General features: G+C 40.8%; 1 protein-coding gene across 3 annotated transcripts in view; it reads left to right on the top strand.

The window, feature by feature from the left end:
- CNKSR3 (CNKSR family member 3) overlaps window positions 1-26,486 on the top strand; it is a 101,235-nt gene extending 74,749 nt beyond the window's left edge. For 2 of the 3 annotated variants that reach the window (XM_006139986.3, XM_027769816.1), the window contains exons 5-13: window positions 1,249-1,290; window positions 4,311-4,430; window positions 6,396-6,455; window positions 10,694-10,762; window positions 11,051-11,197; window positions 14,779-14,903; window positions 17,904-18,112; window positions 18,590-18,679; window positions 25,001-26,486. In XM_006139986.3, coding sequence (XP_006140048.1) covers window positions 1,249-1,290; window positions 4,311-4,430; window positions 6,396-6,455; window positions 10,694-10,762; window positions 11,051-11,197; window positions 14,779-14,903; window positions 17,904-18,112; window positions 18,590-18,679; window positions 25,001-25,299 — 1,161 coding nt within the window. In that variant the 3' untranslated portion in view covers window positions 25,300-26,486. The remainder of the gene's footprint in view (window positions 1-1,248; window positions 1,291-4,310; window positions 4,431-6,395; window positions 6,456-10,693; window positions 10,763-11,050; window positions 11,198-14,778; window positions 14,904-17,903; window positions 18,113-18,589; window positions 18,680-25,000) is intronic. The other variant, XM_027769822.1, reaches the window with a different exon arrangement.
- The last annotated feature ends 579 nt before the right edge of the window (window positions 26,487-27,065 follow it).

Genomic DNA, 27,065 nt, shown 5'->3' on the forward strand with positions numbered 1-27,065 from the left:
TGGCAAAAATGACATTTTGAGGACCAGCAGATGGCGTAATGGTTACATTGCTGGACTCCCACATAGTCGACTGCAGTATGAGTCCTGGACCTGGAGGCTTAACTCATGCCTGGCACGTGTCTGTGCATGCCCAAAATCCTGAGAGAAGAATGAGGGAAAAGGGATTGTGGCCTGGCCTTCCTCGCAGGGAGTGATTTCTTGCTTTATGTCTCTCTGTCTCTCCAGCAAGTGCACGTACCCTATAGCAAAAAATCTCTCTAAAAAAAAAAAAAGACATTTTGATTTAAGTGAAAATATTTGTTGATTATTTCAACAATATTGATTGATACTCTTCATGTACATAAATAATTAGCATTATCCTTAAGACTGCCCTAGTTTGGTCTTATACTTGATGGTGTTGGATAGACTAAAGAATCCAGTTTCTCTGTCTTTCCTTTGGCCAAGTACCCTGTGGCGAAGGTTGAAATCCTGGGCTGTAGAAGTTCTAGAAGGTTAATGTGAAAGTTTCACGTTGGCAGTTTTACTTTGGTGACTTTTCCACAGGGCAATGGTGATTCCTATAATCAGTCAACTGGGTTCATACAGTGTTCTCAGCCTTTTGTTCTGAAGCTGAGTAAATAATGCTTTGCATTCCAGCCCTTTATTTAATGTCATCAATAGCATACCTCAAGACCACTTTTTGGCAGTGTGTTAATGAATGTTTTGTTGAACCTTTTTCATCTATCAAGGACTGAAATATCTGATTTAATCTCAGTGGTACTTAAAATAAACTTTTGTGGCTGAGTTTACTCAAGCCCTTATTTGAAAGCTATTCTTATAGGCAGGCCAACGCTGAAGATGACTGGCATGCTGGCCCACTGCTAGCTGAGCGTGGGGTCACGCTGGGAGCTGTTAGGACTTTTGGACTTGGACTTCTGATTAACTACTTTCTGGACAGAAGGTAGATTTCAGTTCAATGATATTGGTAGGTTTTCAAATTAAGCAGTCAAATAGGCTCCTTGGATAATAAGCTCCTTGGGTCATTATCCAACCTAATGGCCTTAAAAAAGACGAATGTCATCTCCATTGCCACTCTCTTTCCTTTCCGTAGGTCCAGGTCTTAGAGGACTGGAAAGGTGGAGGGATTGAGTAGGGGAGGTGTGTGTCAGGGATTGTCTTGGGCTCTAGGAAACATCTAGAAGTTAAGACAACGGTTTTGGAAAGTTTTTAGCTTTTATACTTAATTTTTATTTTCTTTTCCTTTTTTAGGATTGCCTTGTAGCAGAAATGGAGGATAAAGTGTTAACTGTAGTAAGTACATGTTCTGAAAACTATTGACACATTCCTTTTGTGAAAGCAGTGGGAGTCACATTAATTAAAATAAAGGCACTGTGGCTGATTATTTCAGAATATACTCTAAAATATTGGCTTTTGGAATCGAGTCTATTAATTTAGATGAACAAAAGCTATTTAGCAAGGCCAACTACTGAGAAAATTCCTGTGCTTAAATTAGCTTTATTGGGGTCTCTGTTTTGTTTATTTAATTTTTTTTCTGTACATTGTATGAGGGTACAGTTATGCATAAATTGCTAGCTTGCCTGCTAATTAGGGTTAAACTGACGTGCAGATTTCACTTGGGATCATCTTGATTAAAAAAAAAACAAAAAAACCTCTTGGCAGAAATGTTGTGATAGAGGGGGGTATGTACAGCAACTGTTTCAAGAGCATTTTGTGACTATTCATCATCACTTCCTCCTTTTGACATTAGCCAGCCTGTGCTCTTTTGATAAGGCCTTCCTCCTACTGATGTTGAGGAATTTAGCAAAGAAACTGCTATAAATATATTTTCCATAAATAGGGAGGCTAAACAAATTGGAGGAATGTAAAAAGTGTCATTTCTTGGATTCTCCCCTTTGGAAAGAAAAATCACTCTGGAATTTCCTGATTTCTCTGGTTATTTAATTTTGAAAGGTTAGATGAATCTGATTGGGAAAAATACCACACGTAACCACTGCGACTTCTGCACAGAGACCACTTAATAGGGATCCTCCTGTTTCTCTTTGGAGTTTTACCTTGTTGGTGTTTGCGTTCAGAGCATATGGGTAATTGCTGAAAGGGTCATAGACCTAAATGTAAAATACAAAACTATAAAACATCTAGAAGATGACAGGAGAAAAATCTAGGTGACCATGGGTTTGGCAATGAGTGTTTTTAGGTATAATACCAAAGTACATTCCATGAAAGAAAATTGATAATGTAGACATCATTAACATTTAAAGTGCTGCTTTTGAAATATGCTGTTAGAATAAAAAGATAAGCTACAAAATGGGAGACTATATTTCCCAAGCACATGTGAGATAAAGGACTTGTATCCAAAATACAAAAAGAACTTTTAAAATGCAATAATAAAAAAAAAGAGAACTCAATTAAAAAGTGAGGGCTAGCAGGTGGTGTAGAGGTTAAGGCTCTGAATTCCCATATGACCAACTGTAGTTTGAGTTCTGGCCCCAGGAGCCTGAAAAATCACTCTGTGTGCGTGTGTGCACATGCCCAAAATCTCAGGAGGAGAGTGGAGGAGAAGAGATTGCAGTGTGGCTATACTCCCTGAGTGGTGTTTTCTCACTTTCCTGCTCCCTGTCTCTCTCTGGTGAGTGAATGTGACCCATTTCAAAAACCTGAAAAGAAAAAAGAAAAGGCAAACAAAAGATCTGAACAGATATCTCATCAAAAAAGACATACAAGTGGCAGAAAAGCATATGAAAAGATGTTCAATGTCATTTATAATTTGGGCATTGCAAATTAAAACAACAGTGAAACACCACTACACATCTATTGGAGTAGCTAAAATCCCCAAATTGACAACACCAAGTGTTGATAAGATTGTAGGGCAACAGAAACTCATTCATTGCTGGTGGGAATGCCAAATGGTATAACCAGTTTGGAGGACAATTTGGTAGTTTCTTACGAAACTGAACATATTCTTACCATATAGTCCAACCATACAACCTGTACTCCTAGTAATTTACAAAGGGTTTGAAGACTCATGTCCATAAAAATCTGCACAGAATATTTGTAGCAGATTTATTCATAATTGTCAAAAGTTGGAAGCAAGAAAGATATCCCTCAATAGATGAAAGGGTAAACACTTGTGGTACATCCTTAAAACAATATTATTCAGGGATAAAAGAAATGAGCTATCAGGACCAGCCACATGGATGGTGGTTAAGGTGGCTGGATCCCACATGGCCAACTGTGTGGTTCGAGTCTTGGACCTGGCAGCTTAAAAAGCATACTGGACATGTGTGTGTATGCCTAAAACCCTGAGAGGAGAATGGAAGAGAAGGGACTGTGACTTGGTCATCCACCTGGTGGGGGGTAATTTCTCCCCCCCTCCCCCGTTCTCTTGGCTCTCTCCAGTGTGTGGCCTATAGCAAACATTAAAAAAAGAAATGAGGTATCAAGTTATAAAAATATATGGAGGAAATTTAAATCCATATTGTTAATTGAAGTAAGCCAGTCTGAAAAGGGCTACATGCTGTATAATTACAACTATTTGACATTCTGGAAAAAGCAAAATTATAGACATACTACAAAGACCAGTGGTTTCCAGAGGTTCACATGAGGGAGGGCAGGATGCGTGATGGGGGTGAGTTTTTTGGGCAGCACAGTTCTGTCTGACACTGTAAGCATGGATACATGTCATGTGGCATTTGCCGAAACCTGTAGAACATAAGCCACAAAGAGGGAGCCCTTAAATAAATATGGACCTTAGTCAGCAATAATGTCTTGACAATGGTTCACCAATTTTAACACACGTCTCATACTAGGACAGGATGCTAATAAGAGGGGAACCTGAGGGTAGAGGCTGGGGAGCGAGCAGTGTATGGGAACTCAGAGTATGCCCCCCCTATTTTTTTTGTAAACTTAAACCTGTTTTAAAAAGTAAAATCTGTTTAAAAAAATGATTCAAACCAAAATAAAATTAACTTGTCATTAAATGTAAGCCATCAATAAACAGACATGAGCGTGACTAGGAATAGAAGATTCTCCCTAAGGGAGGAAGGGTGATTTCTGCCTGGCTTGCACTCTGCAGTGATCCAAAAGGAGTTAATATAAAATCTGCCTTTTCTGAACAAAGCTGAAAGAGTGGCACCATTCCCACAGATTGCAAATACAGAGTCCAAAGGCCACGTGTTCATTGAGCAGAATTACCGGAATGATTGCCAACCAGAGCTAAAGATTATAGGTGAAATGTATTTCTTTAAAAATCAGCCTGAGGCAAACTTTGTTAATGAACAAACTTTCCTGAGTCTTTGCCTCTCCAATTCTAGGTCAAGGTTTTGAATGGCATCTGTGACAAAACAATCCGATCGACCTCGGATCCTGTTATGAGCCAGTGCGCGTGCCTGGAGGAAGTTCACTTACCCAATGTTAAACCTGGGGAAGGTCTGGTAAGAATTCTAAGAACACTTGTTTTATTTTTCCAATAGCACACAGGTCATTTACTAATTAAAAAAATTCCTTTGCTTTCACAGTAATTCTGAATAGAAGAATCAACTTAGACTGCCTTCCATTGTGTGGTTAAGAATTTGCCGTCTTGAAGGCTATTGATATGTTTTATACCTTCCAAGTATAAAAAGAAACATACCTTCTGAGCTGTGTACTCATATCTTGAAGGATTGTCTCAACAGTTTTATTTTTAGGCCTTAGCAGTGCAAGGAGATATAAAACATTTACACAAAGGAAAAATGGTCTTGGGGTACAAAAACAACATCTGCTCTGAGAGTCTTCATTAGCACTTAGGATGAATGTGAGGAAAGGCTGGTTGAAGGAAAGGCTTTTTAAAACACGTTCAGAAATGTTCCATAAGGAATGTTTGAGCTGCATAATGACAGGGCTCGCTGATACACCCACGCCATCTCCCAGTACCTAGCTTGCCTCCTGCAGGACTCATTTGCTCATGTTTAAGTGAAGAAACTGTGAGGCCCATTGATTAGCATAGAGATTCTGCGGCTTTCAAGTGACTTAACCTCTTCACGTGTTAGTTTCCTCATAGGACTGTTGAAAGTATTAACTCAGATGATGGATGCTTGGCACCAGATGCCGAGAGCACGGTACACGGGCATTAATTGGTGGCTGTGGGCTACTGTTGCTGGTATTGATAATGAGGAGGAGGAGGAAGAGAGAGAAAGTGCTTAGTGTGTAGGTGGCTGTGGAGACATCACTGCATAGGTAGGAAAATGGAAATCACCCAAATGTGGGCAAGCCTGCATTCTTAGTGAGTATGTGAAATACGCGTACTGATATTGCTTGGCTTCAGGGTCAGTGGTGGATCATAGCAGAAAATTGAAAAGGGAGGTGAGTTTATATTAAGGGTTGAAGCAGATACATGCCTTGAGTGGGCAGAAATGGAGTTGTCGTGTCAGATGGTCACACTGTACAAGCAATACCCTGGGAAGAGGAGGACTGTTGGTAGGGAAGATGCCTTTATACTCTGCAAATGAAAGCTACAGGAGATGAGTGGAATGGGGAGAACCTTGAGGGTGTTGGTGTTGGTATTTATGAGGTTCTCATTCCTCAGTGGTAAAAATTACTGGGTGAGGCAAGTCCAGGGTCAAAATGATTTCCGAGGAGAGACTATATTATAACAACATAGATACCAGGGTGAGGACTGCTTTTTGCCCTGTCTACTTTTTGCTGTCTTCTTCCATTTTATAACAGTTAATAAAAATATCTAATGGTGTAAAGTATATTCATGTGAAAATTCACTTTTCAAGCTAAGCGATGTATAGTGATTGAACGTATAAAATAAATTAAAATATATTAAAAGAATATTATACCTTGTGTATCGAACTGCAGAAATACTTCCTCAATGATATGGCATTTCACCTCAGGAGGGAGCATAGTTATTGCTATAGGTCCCTTAAGTGGAAGGGTACCTTTTACCTGGGTATGCGGTGTTGTTTAACACTCTCACTCGCACATCCTGGTCTGGATCATTAGTGGTCTTAAAAAGTTACCCTACATTATTACTGATACCAAAGGTAACCGAATATAATGTCCCTAGACAAAGAGATGATCAGGAAAGAATAGTTTTTGTTTGAAATACATTACTTATTCAGCAGGTCTGAGAAAACGCCTACATCCTTGGAGTTGTGGCAAAGCTTCATGTGCTTGATACACAAATAAAAATATCAAAAGGATACTATGTCTGACTTTTTTTTTTCACTAGCACTTCAATTTGTTTAATTCCCCTTAACTGCCCTTTGAATCTTGCTTCATGATATTTCAGGAGGTTTAAAAATGAGTACTGTTCTGAAGGGACTGTCTTTAATGTTTTATAAGCTTAAGTCTCACTTGCGGCTATGCTTCTAAATGTTGGATTAATGAGTTAATATCTTTGTGACTCACTCTAGGGCATGTACATCAAATCAACCTATGATGGATTGCACGTGATTACTGGAACCACAGAAAATGTAAGTGTGTGTCCGTTAAATGCAAGAGCTGCTGTGTGTTTAAACCAATTTGACGCAGGGTTTCATTTCAGTGTGCGGGAGCTGCTTTATCATCTGTAGTGCGTGTGGGTGGGTACCTGTCTTGTTTATTTCTGTTGACAGAGTACTGCTTATCACCAACTGTTGTCAATTCATTATTTAAATCGTCCTTTATTCCTCTTGTTCACTCACACACCTTGCCCGGTTTTTGCTCCACCCTTGTGTTAATTATCCCTTTTGCACCCTGGAAGTGTTAAGCTATAAATACAAAAACAATGAGCTCTTTGTTGTGGAGACTCACTCTAACAGGGATTGGTGGCCATAAGTAGAAAATAGAATTTGTTGTTGTTTAATGGAATTTTTATGTGTCTCCAAAGCAGCTATTTTGGGATTTTTGCATGACATCTTTTTATAGAGTTGTTGTATTTTATAATATTTGGCATAATATTGAAATCTAGTTTTATCCTCCCAACTTTGAATAGTAAAAGAAGTCCTGTTTCTACTATAAAGATCTTTTGTAAACTGTGTACTTCCTTCTGGAAATTCTGCTACATGTAGGATTGTTCTTTAACCCCTCAAACATTTTGAACTTATGAAAAGTTGAATACTTTTTTTTTCTTGCAAACTATGATATGGTTAGCTTTGGAATGACATTGATATTGAAGCTAAAAATATTTTAGTCTGTGTGAAAGAAGCATGTGTCTGAAGAATTAATTGACTATTTAATCAGCTAAGACAGGAGGAAATAATTCCTAAAAGCAGGGGCCATTTTGTTACTTTTCTGTTTGTTGGAAATATGTTTTTAATTTTGAGCTTTAGTTACTAGGTCTTTGATAAAAGAAAATGGCATTAACTTTGGTGAGGGTTTGTTAAAAGCACCTGATTTTTGTCAAAGGAAAATTATATTGCTTAAGGCAATCAATGAATTATAAATACATTGTGTGGTTTTGGCTGTCGAATGAGTAGAAGATGGCAGTGTGTTAAGCATTCTCTGTTAAGTTACAGTGGGAAGACATTAAGAATCATTAGGATTTTTTATACGGTGTCACCTTATAGGCAATGACAACACATAGGAAGCTCTGCTTTGAAAATGAGTATGGCTTTTAAGAAAAAAATGCACCATTTCATTATATGATTCATTCCTTATTCTGGTTGGAGACGTATCTTTTTCCAGCTGAACCATGAAGAGAGCGTGTACCACTCAGTACATTGCTTTGGGTCCGAGTGGACTCAGAAGGATGATGAATGATATTTTGGTTTTTAAAGAGTTGAAGTTTAGCACTCAAGCAATTTGGTAATTAACTCTTATTTGGTCTTCTGGAAGCACTTTCAGTCTTGGATAAATGTGTGTGGAGCACTGCAGTATCACTACCAGAAGATAATAACATTATTCTTCCTGGGTCCCCACTCTTTTTTTTTTTTTTTGAGTGTTGAATGAGAGAGTAAACAAAGTTGCTTTTGAAGTGAATGAAATGAAAAAATGTTATTAATGATATGGTCTCCTGAATTCCTATCAGAATCATACACCACTGAATAATAAACTCAGAGTTTACCTGGCTAGGTTTTATATTAGAGCTCCCATGTAGAACTGTGTGGACATCATCTCAGAGAGAGGGGATTACCATCACGTTAAAGAAGAAACAAAAGAACACTTGTTTTATTCCATGTGGCACGCCACTTGAAAATGTTTCAGGCATTCACTCCTATTTACTAAGCACCTGGAATGTACTAGACATTGGACTAAGCCTTCTAGGTGAGGGTGGGGAGGTAGGAAAGAAGCTGCTTCCCAAGGGCCTGGTCTGGGTGTTTTCCATTCAGCGAGGGATCTTTTATATTTGAATGGCAGTAGAAAACACCATCTTCAGGTCAGCCTTCCAGCTCCCATGTACAAATATGATGGCTTTGGAGTCAGAAAGTTTTCATGGAAGCTTAATGCGGTGGGTGGCAGTGGGCACAACTCATCTCTTCATTTCCAAGTGAGTTGTCTCTTTAGTCCTCTGCCTTGGACTCCAAGCTGAAGCTGTGCTTGCAGGCCACTTCCAGACCCTAGCACATTTGTTTTGGAGGTTACCTGAGAAGTAAGAGTCAATCTAGGTCAGGCCACCAGTATCTGGAGTGTCTCTATCTGACTTCTTTTTGACCTCTACAGGAGTCTTGACACAGCCCCATCCTATTCCTATCCTCCTCCCCTAAGATTAGGTGGGAAGTAGATTAGCTGTGAAGAATGGATGCATTATCCTCCAGGTCAGCACCTTTCAGCAGCAAACCAGCAGAGGCTTCATTTTCAGAAGGCCGACCTTTGGTAGAGATGGGCAAGAACTACTGCCCCGAGGAGTACTTTGGTACCAAGCTCTCTTTACCCGTGTTCTGCCAAGTGCAATTCTTAATCAGTTGGTAGGACATTTGAGAAATGAATGCACGAGGATTCTTAGGAAGGGAAGTCAATTCAGGACATTGGCACTCGATTTTTAAGATTGCACATCTATGAACAGGGATCTTTTGGCCTTGGGGGCATCTTTTATAAAGTGGAACTTCCATTAAATAAGTCCCTTGCCTGGGAAAATTAATTGGACTGTATTAACTGGGATCAGATTTACAAAGTAGGTTTAACTACGGATTAGACATGTGACACGGGGCAAAAAAGAGCAGCAATAAATTCATTTTTTTTAGAGAGAAAATTTGGAGTGAAAGAGACTGTATAGACCATTTCCCTGAGGTATTTAAAGTGCTAAGTCGTAGTGGTAAGGTGAGCACCATTGGTTATTACAGTGGTAGGTTAGTTATTTTCGAAAATAATTGTCACAGTTACCTGTGCACTGCATTAGACCTTGGTAAATCAAGTGGAATGTACCAACCGTGTAATGCTGCTTGCTCATTTCTTGTGGAGCCTATGATAACAGTTAGGTGAGAACATTCATGTGTATTTTGAGGTTAGTTGTTGCACCTCCTTGGATATACAAAGAGGCAACTTTCTTCTTTAAAAATATAGTCATATGCTGGGTGCATGTGCGTGCATGCCCAAGATTCCGAGAGGAGAAAGGATTGTGGCATGGCCATCCCCCCTGAGGGTGATTTCTCGCTTTCTATCTCTCTGTCTCTCTCTGTCTTTCTGGCGAGCTCATGCACCCTATAGCAAATATATATATATATATATATATAGTCATAAATGATGTGAAAATTCAGCCAGTTACATAAGTTACAGAATTAAATACTCTGGCTTAAGTAATACTTAGTTGGAATTTCAAATCAAAGGTTTATTGTTTTTGTCTTCCATTGTTCATATAAACAAAAACACTATGAGCAAAATACTTGACAAACAGATGATATCCCACTGCATTTGTTATTGTTGTTAATTAATAGCAAGATACAGTTTGGGGAAAACAGAATGTGTACTGTTTGATACTGAATACTCATTCATGTTGAATTTAATCTGAAAGTGAAAAACTTAATTTTCTTTAAAGAAATAATTTTCTGTTGTCACCAACTTCCTATTTTAATAGCAGTGAGATAATGTATAAAACGAGTAAGCAAAAATAAAACTTACTTTTAATAAGGAAAAGGGGTGATAGAGGTACAGAGATGATCTTCACATATTAGGTCAGTTTTAACAAAATATATTTTTAAGCTTTTTTCTATAGGGCATGTGTACTCTCCAGAGAAAGACCGAGAGAGTTGGTTGGAGAGAAAGTGAGACATTGCCCCCTGGGGGGGATGGCTATGCTCCAGTCCCTTCTCCTCCAGTGTTTCCTCGGGTCTGTGGGCATGCACACACAGATGCCAGGTGTGGTTTTCAAGCCTTTAGGTCCAGGACTCAAACCTTGGTGGGCCACGTGGGAGTCCAGTGCCTTAACCACTACACCACCTGCTGGTCACCATAAAATTAATTTTGATAGAGGAATATATATGGTACTTTTTAGCTTTTATCAGCTAATGATTTCAGTAGTGTACCCAGACTCTCCCCAAAAGGTTAGATGAACCTGTCCATTCCAACGGCTGTTCCTCATGGTCATAGCAGACCCTTAGAAAACAGATGACATAGTATTCTATGTCAGGGCTCATGGACGAGTAGTCCCAGGAGACTAAAGTACGTTGTTTTATTTTTTTTCTGGAAACATCTTATTGTGGTTGTTAATCATCTACAGAAGAAAGAAAGAAGAAATAAAAGCAGAAAGAAATAGAAGGGTTTAAAAATTAAGACAGGCTTCTCTGTTTCTGTGTAGTCTCCTGCAGACAAATCTCAGAAGATTCATGCTGGGGATGAAGTCATTCAAGTTAATCGGCAAACAGTGGTGAGTTTGAGTTTGGAAATTTCATCCTCCCCTTTAAAGCTTTCAGTGAAATCAGAGCCATTTTATTCATTTTTAAAACGTGTAATTGTTTGCTCTCTGAGCCTAAGATGGCAATAATGAATATCCTATCTTCTACTAGTTTAAGTAGTGCTAAGATGAACATATGTGCATCTGCCTACCTGTATCCACCTAAGCGCTTACAATTCTGCTTTCCTTGAGATTAATTCATAGGTTTGGGTTTTCATTATTCATGAGCAAGTCCTCCCCCCTCATTTGCTTTCTTTGAAGGTGGGGTGGCAGCTGAAAAATCTGGTGAGAAAATTGAGAGAGAATCCCACAGGAGTTGTGCTACTGCTGAAGAAACGCCCCACGGGTTCTTTCAACTTTACTCCTGCTCCCCTGAAAAACCTACGGTGGAAGCCGCCTCTTGTGCAGGTACCTGCTAATCCTCGCTCGCCTTCATCTAACATCAGCCTGTGAATAGTATTCACAAAGGAAAAAATAAAAGAGAGATTAAAACTTAAAGGTGATAGTTTTCAAGGGTTTGAGTATAGTTACTCTGTAATCTTGCTTATACGAAAATAGACATCGCAAATCTGCATTGAATAATATGGTAGCCACTAGCCCTGCATGACTATTTAAATAACTAAATCAAATTAAATGTGAATTTCCACAGTTCCCTTGACACATTTGAGGTGCTGAGTATTCACATAGGGCTAGTGGCCACCACGTGGGATGTGCAGAGAGAGACATTTTTCATCAGAGCAGATAGTTCATCTAGTCCTTCTCTCCCGTTTCACACACATACTCATGTCGCTGTGCAGTTTGAACACTGACCCTGGGGGGCTCATGTGGGTGGAGTCCTCAGCAGTGCTTTACTTAAGGCAGGGGTGGGGGTGTGGAGCAATCTGCCCACTGAGGAGTTGTATCACGCCATGGTTTAGATGTAACTTAGAATTGCCAGTCTATGGTGACAAAATAGAAGCTGACTTTAGGTGCGTTTTAGTATTTAAATTCTCTTCAAACTGTATACTCCCTCATTACTGGTACCTGGATAGACTGTGCACTGTCCCGACCCGGGGGGACAGTCGAACAGGTTTCCTGAGTGAAGGAGTGAGAGCCAGGACAAGCGGCGTAGTGTTACAGCACGGAGACGACACTGTGTCTTCAGAGTCATCTGTTTATTGTGGACAGGAAGGTACAGCACAGAGACAACGCAGTGTTACAACTCTTCAGGCTCGTCCGGAGACGATGTAGTGTTACAGCTCTTCAGGGTCTCCCAGGTTGTCTGGAGACTGTGCGGTGTTTCAGCTCTTCAGGCTCTCCTGGTTGTCGTCTTCTTCCTGGTCGTCTGTGTTGTCTTCCTGGTCGTCTGGCTACTGTGGGCCAGGCATCGTGGTTATATACATGCTGGTGGCCGTGATTGGTTGAATGAAGGATAGCAAAAGGTGGGTTATGATTGGTTGCTTTGTGGACCAATCATGAGGTGCCCAGATATGCAAATCTGAGGGATTCTAAGCTCACCGATTTGCTATGGGAAGTGGCCAATCAGAGTGTGGTGTTGAAGGTGAGGTTTTTGAAGGGGAGCCAATTGTGGCCTTTGTAATTGTTTGCTCTCTGAGCCTAAGATGGCAATAGTAAGAGACTCATGAAAAATGGCTTTGGCAGACTCACTGGTGCGCAGCCTCCCACAGTGCACGCTGACCACCACCCTTCTAACACCATTGTTTTTTGGTATTTATTTCCTAAACCAAGAGTAAAAAGCAATGAGGCTTAAATGTCCTTTTATAAGAGTGAGGTTATAACTCGTTTGTAACTGTGATTTTATTGTACGAGTGAACACGGACACTTTGTGGTGAAGAGCACTGGAAATAGAGGTGACGTTCATGGGGGAAGATTTAAAAACAGTGTGACACGAAGCAGAGAGTGGCGCAAAAGAAGAGCATAATCATTGTCACTTCTTGGGCTTGATGGAACCCCATTTATCTGCTTTTGGTTTTGAGTTTGGGTCCTGGGCCTCAGCTTTCAGACATGGTCCAATGTTGACATTAACATTGACTCTCCTATATTGAAAGTAGAATTGGCAGATTATACATTAGTGGCCAAGATCTAGGCTATGGGGATTATGCTATGGGAGGTCAAAGACTGAAACCCTGTCTCTCGGTGTCTCGTGTCTTTACTGAAAATGAGCCATTGCTCTGTGACTTGCCTGGTGGCCACTTCTAGTGCTCTCAACACTGACTATTCAGTCCTTCGAGTCCTCAGAATCCAGTTCACGGTCTCATTTTGGTGAGCTCTACCATCACAACTTGGGATAGAGAAAATTCGAATGTAGCTTAAAAAAAGTTATTTTCCTGAGAAAGAGAGAGAAGCAAGGAGAGACAGGTGCCCTTGATAGGGTCTTCACTGTGGACCTCCCACACCCCTTGCTCCCCCAGTCGGCCCTCACCACGGCATGTCTGCATGGGCATGTTCAGGGAGAACGGACATGGATTCAGCCTTCCCCAAGGGCCTCTCACATCAGGCAGAGTAGCCCTTCTGCCTGTGCTCGTGGCTGGGACAAGAGGTGGCCTTTGTGCCTGCCCAGGGCCTCGCACAGCTCTCTCTGGCCTTCATCAAACATTTACATGCCTTGACTGTAAGATTTCTTTGCTGTTTTTACCAACCAGAAAAAGGTCATTATTGGTGTCACTGTTTGAATGTAGAAGGGATAAGATTGAAGGTCTCACACAGGATTAAAAAAAAATAGATCTTTCAAGCACCAGCAGGTGGCATGGTGGTTAAAGTGCTGAATCCCACATGACTGACTCTGCTGTTTAAGTCCCAGATCCAGTGGCCTAAAAACACACCAGGCACAAGTATGTATTTGACCAAAATCCTGAGAGGAGAATGGAAGAGGAGGGATTGCAACAAAGTCATCTCGGGGGTGGGGGTGGATTTCTCACTTTTTCTCTCTCTCTCTGTCTCTCTCTGTTCAGTGCACACACCCTATGTAAAAAAAAAAATCTAAAAACAAAACAAAACAAATCCTTCTAAATCAATAAGATAATTAAAATTGAGCTGTGTGGATTTTCCATTTTCTTGGTTAACTTTTTTTTAAAAAAAGAATGATTTAACTTTATTTATTTACTTATTCAATTTGACCAGAAAGAAACAGTGGGAAAGAGAAAGAGAGAGAGAGAGAGAGAGAGAGAGAGAGAGAGAGAAAGTAAGTGAGAAAGCAGGCCTCCAGAGCTGGAACTTGAACCACAGTCAGCCATGTGGGAGTCCACCCTTAACCATCACACCACCTGCCGGTCCCTCTCAGTTACCACCGGCCGGTCCCTCTCAGTTAACGCTTATGTATGAATATGCGTGTGTGTGTGTGTGTGCGTGTGTGTGTGTGTGTGTGTGTATACGTGTATAAATCAAACCCTAGAAGGCTGTGCACTTGCTATGTGACAAGCAGTGCCTTAAGCCTGTTACCTGTGTCTCACCTGTTTGTCACAGCTACCCCTTGTTAGAACTATTCTTGTTCCCATTCATTTCCCTTCTGTTAATGAAGCATGGAGAAGGCGAGATTTTCTCAGTGAGACACAGCTGATAAGTAGAGCCAGGTCTCACCAGATAGCCAGAGTCCCAAGTCCACACTCCTGGTCAATAGCAGTGCTGCTAGTGATTTTCATGAACTAACTCACTTAGTCCTCACTGCCACTCTGTGTGAGCAGTACTGCCAGAGGAGGAAACTGAGACACAGATGACTCAGTGCTTTGTTTGGAGCTAGAATTATAACCTGGCATTGGCTCCCGAGCCGCCTTCTCCCTAGGTACCTTGTCCTTCAAAAACTTCAGCTAATTCTAAGAGTTTCAAAGAAACATCGAAGTTGAATATTGCTAATTGCTGTAAACACATGGACAGCCTTGGTCTCTTCTCACACACAGGGCTGGAGTTGGTGTGTGTGTGTGAGGAAAGGCATGCCGGGAACTATCTCCAGTTGACTTCCGCTCTTGTGCACTGCTCTGCTGCTCTCGTTTCAGACCTCACCTCCTCCCACGACCACTCAGTCTCCTGAAAGCACCATGGATACCTCGCTGAAGAAGGAGAAGCCAGCCATCCTGGACCTGTACATTCCTCCTCCGCCGGCTGTTCCCTACTCTCCCCGGTATGTTAACATCCATCTCCTGGGTGTTCTTGTCTCTGGTTCATGTGGATTCCTCATGAGGACTCCTCATAAAGACCATGTGGATCTAGTGAGAGGAAGTTGCTGAACTATAGAATGGCAGGCTGAAACTTGGAACTGCTGTTCAAAAGTGTGATTAGTCTTACTTCAGAGGAAGTTTAGGGGTGAATCTAGGTTTTGTGGGGCTTGGCATTATACACTTTGGTGGGAAGAAGCCCCTTTAAGAAAAGAATACAGAAATAAGGACCAGCAGATGGTGTAATGGTTACATTGCAGGACTCCCATGTAGTTAACTGCAGTTCGAGTCCCAGACCCAGAGGCTTAAAACTCATGGTGGGTATGTGTGCCCAAAATCCTGAGTGGAGAATGGAAGAAAAGGGATTGTGACATGGCTATGTCTCTCTGCCAAGTGCATGCTCCCTACAACAAAAATCTCTCTCTTAAAAAAAAAAAAAAAGAAGAAGAAGAAGAATACAGAAATATCTGACTTTTGGAAAGTGTACAAAAGCCTATGCTTCTTCTGGGTCCTTGGAAGGGGCTGTTTAGAGGGTCTTTGCAGTTAGAGTCCTTAACTTCATGGTAAATTCATCTTTGGGGAGGAAATAAATCAAGTTACAGCTTGATTTTTGCTGAAACAGATGTGTTCTTCATAAGACTTAAATAAACCCATGCAAGAGTAGGTATAGCCTCTTCATATTTGTGTGTGTGTGTGTGCGCATTATACATTACAGATAGCTGCATTCTTTTTTTTTTAAAAAAAGATTTTCACCATAAGGCATATCCACTTGCCAGAGAGAGACAGGGAGAAACAGTGAGAAGGGAAGTGAGAAATTACCTGCTGGGGGAATGGCCACATGCAGTCCCTTCTCCTCCTAAAATTTTGGGCATCATACACACATGTGCACCTGGGGCCACTTTTTAAGTTGCCAGGTCCAGGACTTGAACTGTGGTCAGCCATGTGGGAGTCCAGTGCCGTAACCACTATGGTGCCTACTGGCCCTGATAGTTACTTTCTTAATAACTATTTTAAATGTCATATGGTGTAGTGAGGGTGGTCATACTGGATGATGTATAGGGGATGATTTAGGTGTGGTCTAGGCTTATTTAAATCAATTCACATATTTACATATGCTGATAAAACTAGCAAATCTGACCTATTTGTCTTGCATACGTTTACTGAGTGTTGGGCCTAGGTCACTGTATGACCCTGGGCAGGCCCTGTCCTTGCCCTGAGAGGACTACCAGTGTCTTATTCAACTCTTCAGGAATATATTGAGAGATACATAACTACGCTATCATATTTCAGAAGGTAGAGTTCAGGCTGAATTGGTTGTGGTGATATTTTATATTAGAGTTTTTTTGTTCATTTGTTTTTTATTTGAGGCTGAGTTATTTGTTTCAATTGTATTTTTCCCCCTGCGTGCCAAGAAGGTTTAATAGTGTTTCCCTCTTCCTTGAGTCTTGGCATACCCAACTTAGGACAGCTTGTAAAAAATGTACCTTAAGTGATCAGGGGCATCAGGTTCACCAGGTCTTAAATGTGTCGAAAGCCACAGGGAGTCTTTTCCTGTGTTCATGGGGGACTTGGAGTTTCATTGATGACCAATACATGGATTACCCTGTCAGAATCTGTAGGGAGATCCTCTGTCACAGTCCGAATCTTGCCTGGGCCTCAGAGACGGGAGAGGAATGGGGACAAGATAAAGACATGGACAGTGAAGGAGAAAGGGAACGGGGCTCCTCATCTACTTTAGGGAAGATGTGTGTACACTTGAGCACATACACGCACACACCCCTTACTGATGTATTTTTTTCTGATGAATTAAAAAACGTAAATGGTTACAGTGAAGCAATAGAAAGGGCATGAAGGCTTTGTGTGGGAAGGGAGTTACATACCAGTTTTAAAGGTGTGCAGAGAGTTGGCTTCCGAGGCAGGAGAGTTTGAGGGCAGCAGCATCACCTGAGGACACTGCAGCTCATAAGTCTTTGGGACTTGGCTGATTCTGCTTTCGGTCTATCAGTTTTTGTGCCGAGAGCCTAATATTGGGTTGTCAGAAAAGTTATGACACATTTTTGCATAGAAAAACACGGAACAATATGTCATGACTTTTCCAATGACTCAATAGAATTCGCTAAATGCAAAAATTTAGCCAGTGTTAACTGACACATGACTGAAATGAATTTTAGTGTTTATCTCACGCTGATGTTTCGTTAGAATTAGGGTGGAACTGGTGGGCCAACTTTTGCCGGATTCCGTGCTTGGAGTTGAAAATAGTCATTCTCCATTGGTGACTATAAAGGCCCCTTTGTATTTTTCAACCTAATTTTCAAATCTAACAATTTTATTACACATTAAGAGTCTTCTTTGTTGGATCTTGGCAAAGATATTGCTCTTGGCATACGAAAAATGGTTTAATAGATCATACCTTAACTTGTGATTCCTGGGGTACATAGGAGATTCAGCTACAGGATAGAAGCACAGAAAACATAAAGCTATCTTTTTAAAGGTATATTTGTACCATTTAAACACATATGGATCAAAAAACCACATTTATTCTCTCTCTCTTTAGCTACAGGGTGTATGCACTTGCCACAGAGAGAGAAAAAGTGAGAAATAACCCCATCCTCTGGGGATGGGGAGAATGGCTATGCTGCAATCCTTTCTCCTTATTCTCCTCTTGGGATCTTGGGCACACGTGGCTGGCATGGTTTTCAAGCCACTGGGTCTGGGACTCAAACTGTATAGTCAGTCATATGAGATCCAGTGCCTTTAACCTCCACACCACCTGCTGGCCGTACGTTTACTCTTATTTAAGAGAATGTGTATATGTTTGAGGAGCAAGTGAGGTTGAAAAAGTAATTGCATTTTCTTCCGGTTTAGGAGAATTTGTGTTTCTCTGTGTGCTGGAGGTAACATGATTCTAATAATTCTTCTGTACAAATCCTTGTAAGCAACTTACTTATCGTACATTTATCTTCCAGGGATGAGAATGGGAGTTTCGTTTATGGAGGATTCAGTAAGTGTAAACAACCACTGCCTGGTGCTAAGGGTTCAGAGTCCCCAAACTCCTTCCTGGACCAGGAGAGCCGAAGGCGAAGATCTACCATGGTTGATTCTTATCAATTGCCTGGGTATTCGGTGGAAACCAGTGTTCTGCCCACAAAAATGAGAGAGAAAACACCATCGTATGGTGAGTTTCCAAGAGTTCGTTTTGTTCTGCTGTTTGTTTTGACTTCTCCTGCCCTCCCCCTTCCTTATTTGGAGCTGTTGGATGGATTTGGCAAACTTTCCACGCAAGAGGAAAACATACACTTCAATGATATTCTAAGTATGAGACCTTTATTCCTCTCTTTAAAGTGAAGCCTTGTTGCGTCATCACTCTGCTTGGCATCGAAGCCCAGCTGGGCGAGCTCATGTTACAGGTTTAACTTTCAGAACCTGGATTTCAACTTGGAAATTGCTTTGCTCTGAAAAGTCACCGGTTCCACAGAGTCTGTTTGCTATGGAAATACGGTACTTTAATATACACGACTTAGTTTAAAATTTGGTAATTGCTTCTGCTGAAGTGGCTGTGATACTGCAGGGTCTAACTTAAAAATGAAGGCAGTGATTCTCTCAAGTCACCAAGCTTGTCAGCCTTGTCACCATCCTTTTATTTTCTCTGAAGGCAAACCCAGGCCTTTGTCCATGCCTGCTGATGGGAACTGGATGGGGATCGTGGACCCTTTTGCCAGACCTCGAGGTCATGGGAGGAAAGGTATGTATAACCTAAACAAACCAAAAGCCACCAAAGAGTGTCCAAGACCTAGGTCCCAGCTTTAGCTGTGTGCCTGAATGAGTTATAACTACACGAGAGTACTACCTTCTGAGTGAGTCCCATGCTCCCATCTATAAAATCAGAACTGTTAAAGAGCTCTAAGATTCTATTTATTTATTTATTATTTATTTTCATTTCATTTTCTTCCAATACATTCAATCACATTATTATTTGTCTTACAAAATGAATATTTCAACAGGTGAACATTTCTCCCTAGTACTGTTGATAAAACTACGAAATATCTTCAACAGATAATACCACACCTCTTTGTGCCATTAATGCTTTGCTTCCTTTTCCCCTCTAAGATTCTATTTATTTCTAGAATGGCAAAGTTACATAATCTCAGTTAGTGATCATAAATCTTCTATTTAGCATTGTGTGTTTGAAAATGGCTGTGGACCTTAGTAGTCTCATTTTTGAACAAGTGGAAATAAATTCTTCATCTATCTAATCCTAAATGTTGGGACTACTGTTATTGTATATTTTTGATGAACAAATATGGATTTTTTTTTCTGCTCAAATCCTTCTTGTTGGAGAGTTATTAAGTTTGTAAAAGAAGTTCAATTCACTCCATGATCAACATTATTAGTTATTACAGTGGCATTGAAGGAAGTGTTTTAAAAATTCTTATTTTCTGCCAGATTACATTTGACTGTCATCACTGGCAGGATATTATAACATGCTTGTGCAATGCTGAAACGAACTGCTGAAGAGTTACAGTATAATAGGCTTTAAACAGCAAAAGGAAGACAGTTAAAGACTTCAGGTAGTTAAGGTGTCAACTCTTGACTTCTATGAGGGACCTAGTCAAGTTTGTTCATCCAAGTACCAGGATCACCTGGTTTAGGCTAAAATGAAAAAGGACAAGGCATCAGCCGTTCCAGTGTGAAAGTCCGTGGAGCAGTCAGCAGGTGGCAGGTTTGGCTTTTGTTTAGATTTAGAAACGGGAACATCTTTATTGCCATGCTTAGGAGGCTGGATTTAGTTTTTCATTTCTCTTAGTCTATAGAGAGATGGAATAGGGATATCGGGGAGTGTGAAATTGAGAAATGGAAAATTACTTATCTTCCCCCTGTTCTTCCTTCTCCATTTTTCTTGAATGATTGTTTCAGAATGAAAGGATCTCACTTTTATTTTTAACATAACAGCTTCATGGACACGTAACATAGATAGCACAGAACTTACCCTCTTAAGGCATAAGATGAAATGGGATTACTTACATTCACAGAACTGTGCATCTGTCAGTTCCACAACCCTTCTGTCACCTCAAAAAGAAACCCTATACCTGTCCACAGTCACTCCCAATTTCATCCTTCCCCAGACCTGGACAGTAATTAACCTACTTCGTGTTTATGGGTTTGCCTGTTCTGGACACCTCACATAAATAGGTTTGTACGATGTATATCTTTTGTCACTGAACATTTTTTTTTTAAAAAAGAACAATTTTATTTATTATTATTACTATTACTTTTAATTTGACCAGAAAGAGAAAGAAAGTGATAAATCAAGCCCCCATGTCTGGGACTTGAGTTCACCATGTGGGAGTCCAGTACCTTAACCACTATGTCACCTGCTGGCCCTGACACTGGGCACTTTTTAAAAGTGACTTTTCCCCTTTGATTACAAAAACAAAACAGGTACATTGGAGAAGCATCTAGTTACAGTGAAGCAATAGAAAGGGCATGAAGGCTTTGTGTGGGAAGGGAGTTACATACCAGTTTTAAAGGTGTGCAGAGAGATGGCTTCCGAGGCAGGAGAGTTTGAGGGCAGCAGCATCACCTGAGGACACTGCAGCTCATAAGTCTTTGGGACTTGGCTGATTCTGCTTTCGGTCTATCAGTTTTTGTGCCGAGAGCCTAATATTGGGTTGTCAGAAAAGTTATGACACATTTTTGCATAGAAAAACACAGAACAATATGTCATGACTTTTCCAATGACTCAATAGAATTCGCTAAATGCAAAAATTTAGCCAGTGTTAACTGACACATGACTGAAATGAATTTTAGTGTTTATCTCACGCTGATGTTTCGTTAGAATTAGGGTGGAACTGGTGGGCCAACTTTTGCCGGATTCCGTGCTTGGAGTTGAAAATAGTCATTCTCCATTGGTGACTATAAAGGCCCCTTTGTATTTTTCAACCTAATTTTCAAATCTAACAATTTTATTACACATTAAGAGTCTTCTTTGTTGGATCTTGGCAAAGATATTGCTCTTGGCATACGAAAAATGGTTTAATAGATCATACCTTAACTTGTGATTCCTGGGGTACATAGGAGATTCAGCTACAGGATAGAAGCACAGAAAACATAAAGCTATCTTTTTAAAGGTATATTTGTACCATTTAAACACATATGGATCAAAAAACCACATTTATTCTCTCTCTCTTTAGCTACAGGGTGTATGCACTTGCCACAGAGAGAGAAAAAGTGAGAAATAACCCCATCCTCTGGGGATGGGGAGAATGGCTATGCTGCAATCCTTTCTCCTTATTCTCCTCTTGGGATCTTGGGCACACGTGGCTGGCATGGTTTTCAAGCCACTGGGTCTGGGACTCAAACTGTATAGTCAGTCATATGAGATCCAGTGCCTTTAACCTCCACACCACCTGCTGGCCGTACGTTTACTCTTATTTAAGAGAATGTGTATATGTTTGAGGAGCAAGTGAGGTTGAAAAAGTAATTGCATTTTCTTCCGGTTTAGGAGAATTTGTGTTTCTCTGTGTGCTGGAGGTAACATGATTCTAATAATTCTTCTGTACAAATCCTTGTAAGCAACTTACTTATCGTACATTTATCTTCCAGGGATGAGAATGGGAGTTTCGTTTATGGAGGATTCAGTAAGTGTAAACAACCACTGCCTGGTGCTAAGGGTTCAGAGTCCCCAAACTCCTTCCTGGACCAGGAGAGCCGAAGGCGAAGATCTACCATGGTTGATTCTTATCAATTGCCTGGGTATTCGGTGGAAACCAGTGTTCTGCCCACAAAAATGAGAGAGAAAACACCATCGTATGGTGAGTTTCCAAGAGTTCGTTTTGTTCTGCTGTTTGTTTTGACTTCTCCTGCCCTCCCCCTTCCTTATTTGGAGCTGTTGGATGGATTTGGCAAACTTTCCACGCAAGAGGAAAACATACACTTCAATGATATTCTAAGTATGAGACCTTTATTCCTCTCTTTAAAGTGAAGCCTTGTTGCGTCATCACTCTGCTTGGCATCGAAGCCCAGCTGGGCGAGCTCATGTTACAGGTTTAACTTTCAGAACCTGGATTTCAACTTGGAAATTGCTTTGCTCTGAAAAGTCACCGGTTCCACAGAGTCTGTTTGCTATGGAAATACGGTACTTTAATATACACGACTTAGTTTAAAATTTGGTAATTGCTTCTGCTGAAGTGGCTGTGATACTGCAGGGTCTAACTTAAAAATGAAGGCAGTGATTCTCTCAAGTCACCAAGCTTGTCAGCCTTGTCACCATCCTTTTATTTTCTCTGAAGGCAAACCCAGGCCTTTGTCCATGCCTGCTGATGGGAACTGGATGGGGATCGTGGACCCTTTTGCCAGACCTCGAGGTCATGGGAGGAAAGGTATGTATAACCTAAACAAACCAAAAGCCACCAAAGAGTGTCCAAGACCTAGGTCCCAGCTTTAGCTGTGTGCCTGAATGAGTTATAACTACACGAGAGTACTACCTTCTGAGTGAGTCCCATGCTCCCATCTATAAAATCAGAACTGTTAAAGAGCTCTAAGATTCTATTTATTTATTTATTATTTATTTTCATTTCATTTTCTTCCAATACATTCAATCACATTATTATTTGTCTTACAAAATGAATATTTCAACAGGTGAACATTTCTCCCTAGTACTGTTGATAAAACTACGAAATATCTTCAACAGATAATACCACACCTCTTTGTGCCATTAATGCTTTGCTTCCTTTTCCCCTCTAAGATTCTATTTATTTCTAGAATGGCAAAGTTACATAATTTCAGTTAGTGATCATAAATCTTCTATTTAGCATTGTGTGTTTGAAAATGGCTGTGGACCTTAGTAGTCTCATTTTTGAACAAGTGGAAATAAATTCTTCATCTGTCTAATCCTAAATGTTGGGACTACTGTTATTGTATATTTTTGATGAACAAATATGGATTTTTTTTTCTGCTCAAATCCTTCTTGTTGGAGAGTTATTAAGTTTGTAAAAGAAGTTCAATTCACTCCATGATCAACATTATTAGTTATTACAGTGGCATTGAAGGAAGTGTTTTAAAAATTCTTATTTTCTGCCAGATTACATTTGACTGTCATCACTGGCAGGATATTATAACATGCTTGTGCAATGCTGAAACGAACTGCTGAAGAGTTACAGTATAATAGGCTTTAAACAGCAAAAGGAAGACAGTTAAAGACTTCAGGTAGTTAAGGTGTCAACTCTTGACTTCTATGAGGGACCTAGTCAAGTTTGTTCATCCAAGTACCAGGATCACCTGGTTTAGGCTAAAATGAAAAAGGACAAGGCATCAGCCGTTCCAGTGTGAAAGTCCGTGGAGCAGTCAGCAGGTGGCAGGTTTGGCTTTTGTTTAGATTTAGAAACGGGAACATCTTTATTGCCATGCTTAGGAGGCTGGATTTAGTTTTTCATTTCTCTTAGTCTATAGAGAGATGGAATAGGGATATCGGGGAGTGTGAAATTGAGAAATGGAAAATTACTTATCTTCCCCCTGTTCTTCCTTCTCCATTTTTCTTGAATGATTGTTTCAGAATGAAAGGATCTCACTTTTATTTTTAACATAACAGCTTCATGGACACGTAACATAGATAGCACAGAACTTACCCTCTTAAGGCATAAGATGAAATGGGATTACTTACATTCACAGAACTGTGCATCTGTCAGTTCCACAACCCTTCTGTCACCTCAAAAAGAAACCCTATACCTGTCCACAGTCACTCCCAATTTCATCCTTCCCCAGACCTGGACAGTAATTAACCTACTTCGTGTTTATGGGTTTGCCTGTTCTGGACACCTCACATAAATAGGTTTGTACGATGTATATCTTTTGTCACTGAACATTTTTTTTTTAAAAAAGAACAATTTTATTTATTATTATTACTATTACTTTTAATTTGACCAGAAAGAGAAAGAAAGTGATAAATCAAGCCCCCATGTCTGGGACTTGAGTTCACCATGTGGGAGTCCAGTACCTTAACCACTATGTCACCTGCTGGCCCTGACACTGGGCACTTTTTAAAAGTGACTTTTCCCCTTTGATTACAAAAACAAAACAGGTACATTGGAGAAGCATCTAGAAAGCATGAGGAACATAAAACTAAGCTGGAACCTGCTACTCTAACCTAGAAATAACCATGGTGTGTACTCCAGTTCTCCGTATATTTACATATTATATACTTAGAAAAATGTGAAAATGTAAAAAAATAAAGATGTTCCATAATACTGTGTAAAGTGACTCCTATGTAGAACATACATTTTTTATAAATTCATTAGTATTCCATCTTAGGACTGTAGCACCTACTTATTCAGTGTGCTACTGCTGGAAATTTAGGTTATTTCTATTTTTCTCCAATTATAAATGTTTCAGTAAGCATCTTTTGAATATTTTGGGGAGTGGAATTTTTGGGTCAAAAGAATGCTACATGTTGTCAAAGTGTCCTACATTTTAAAGTTTCCCCGCCTCCCACCTCACTCCCAGAAAGCCTACAGTATTTAGGGCAGGATCATTCTTCCTTATTCAGGAATGTGGAAAGCATTGCAGGACATTAAAATCTTTGACTACCTCCCATTAAAGGCAAATCGTCCCTGTCCTTCATTCAGGGTGACCACCCAAAGCACCTCTACCCCCCAAATTGCTCCTGACAGGGTGCTGCAGGAGGAGAACTCTGAACATCCTGCCTCATATGGAGGGCATTGAGCGAAGACAGGTGGGGAAGGAGTGACTATCTTAATCCAAAGCATACAACTTTCTTTGTTTTTTGTCAGTAAGGGAAATTGTGGAAAGTCTCCCACTGGTTAGGAAGTGCAGGCTCCCTGATTCTGCTCTGTTGTCCATTATTCTGAGGTGTTAAGGCAGCCAAAAGCAGGACGGGCCTCTTCCAGTTCTGTTTTCTAAATACCTGTGAAGTGGACCTGCCACATGCAAGACCTTGGAGCAGGTGCAGGGAGGAAAGCAGGGCGTGTGCGACTTTCACAGTGGCCTCAGGAGTGGGGCAGGCGCAGTGGGTTATCTTAACCGACTTACGGACTTTGTCTGAAAACAGGGGAAGACGCCCTTTGCCGGTATTTCAGTAATGAACGGATCCCTCCCATCATTGAAGAGAGCCCCTCTCCCCAGTACCGGTTCTCCAGACCCACCACTGAGCGGCACTTGGTCCGAGGTGCAGACTACATCCGGGGGAGCAGGTGCTACATCAACTCGGATCTCCACAGCAGTGCCACGATTCCATTCCAGGAGGAAGGGACCAAAAAGAAATCTGTCTCGTCAACCACGAAGGCCTCCTCCACAGAGCCCTCCCTCCTGGTCAGCTGGTTTACCCGCCTGAAACTTTTGACTCACTGAGAGCGCCTCCATCCCCTGCCCGCTCCTCCCGCCAAGTGCCTTCCTCCTCCTTCAGTGGACATCGCTCCGATTTCACCCACAGTGTTATGTGGTGACCTTAGGTCACGTTTTTCTTTTCTCTTTTTCTTTCTTGGAAAGTTGTATGCTACCCCTCTTGGAATCCTGAAGTAAGTGGATGGAACAACTCTGGAGCATCCTAGATGCTGGCTCATGGAGAGAGGGGTAGGCCATGGGTATCTGATTGTCTTCCTCTCCAGTCAGAACATGGAGACCTGCTCTGTCAGTAAGAGTCCTGGCCAGAATGCGGTCATTATGAGGAACTGGCGGCATTGTTTGCCTTTTTCGTCTTTGAAAGGGGGGACTAAAATCAGGGGCTGTTGTCATGCAGGTGTGTTGGTTGGTGGTGCAACTTCCTTACCTGAAAAAGCCAGTGGAGAAAACATTTTTGTTTGATTTTTAAAGCTACCATATTTGTCAGTGTAGCAGCTTTGACTTTGAAATAGCACGTGACAAGTGTCCAAAGCTCTCAAGTGTAAGTCTGTTACACTTGGTGAATCCCCACTTTCATAACAATCTCACTATAGGTCAGTTAACACAGAAGTACATGAACACCTTTTTGATAGGGCTTATTACAAACAAAGTTTATGGTTATTTGTGAGGGGTGTTGTCATATATTGTTGTCTATAAGGGAAGGAAGCTGTAAGATTTGCTCAAAGCCAAAGTATCATTCCGAAAAGTGAAGCAACAATTTAGGTTTATGAGATACATCAATTTGCATTTTTACTGTTCAATGTCTATCTTCCAGAAAAGAATGTGTACTTCTTCAAAACTGTGCATATTTTGCTAATTAGAAATATCTTGAGACACCTCATGGTCACTCATTTTCAACTAGCATCAGGTATTTTGAAAAAGTGTGTCTGGATAGTGACTCTTGTTTAAACTGAATGTATGATATTTTGTTAGTTTGGAAAAATACTATCTTGTTAATTTAAGTGTTTTAAATATAGTTGTATATTTTTCTTACTCTTAGTAATATGTAATTGAAATATTTCTGTTCTGGGTCATACAGAAAACTGATGACTGAGAGCATTTGAGGTGTTTTCAAATTCATGAATGACCACCATGGCTGTTGACATGGCTGTTTGGTGAGCACTGTTGTTGAAAAATAAAATAAACCCTCTCAGGCATTTGGGGTTTTATGGATGAGAAATGAAGGAGCATGTATAAAGTAAAATTATCGTTGGGGAATTTGCTAAAGAATATTCCTAGCAGGACTGGTATACCCTACGTGAAATCGGACTTTCTCACAATGCTATTTGCTTTGCTGAATTGCCAGGTAGTCAGCCACCGAGAGAGACGCTGAAGTTAGGAGCATCTTCTGTTTAAAATGTCCTGGGGGATTCAAAGAACTAATAGCCACACACGATGGTGTGATTGACTTCAGTCAGGCTGTTTTCCTGACAGCCTGTAAGGGAACTGCAGTGAAGATCCGAGTATTCCAAGTATTCCGTGGGGGAGGCAAGGGTGTCTTGGAGTGTGTGATTCAATGGGTGCTTAGGCGTACTATAAAGGGCAGAGCCTAGTCATGGGGGGCTGCGAGTGGGAGGGGACTATTTAAAGGCAGCAGAGCCAGCCCTTGGCTATTTCACTGTTAGCCTGAGCTGGCTGTGTGCCCAGGAGATGGGGCAGTAACACCTCACTCCACCTCATTGCCTGGATTTAGGGGAAGACTGTCAGTGTTGTAGTTCCACTACTTAGTGAATGAA

Source organism: Tupaia chinensis, unplaced genomic scaffold (genome assembly GCF_000334495.1).
Source record: "Tupaia chinensis unplaced genomic scaffold, TupChi_1.0 Scaffold000014_1, whole genome shotgun sequence".
Lineage (NCBI taxonomy): Eukaryota > Metazoa > Chordata > Mammalia > Scandentia > Tupaiidae > Tupaia > Tupaia belangeri.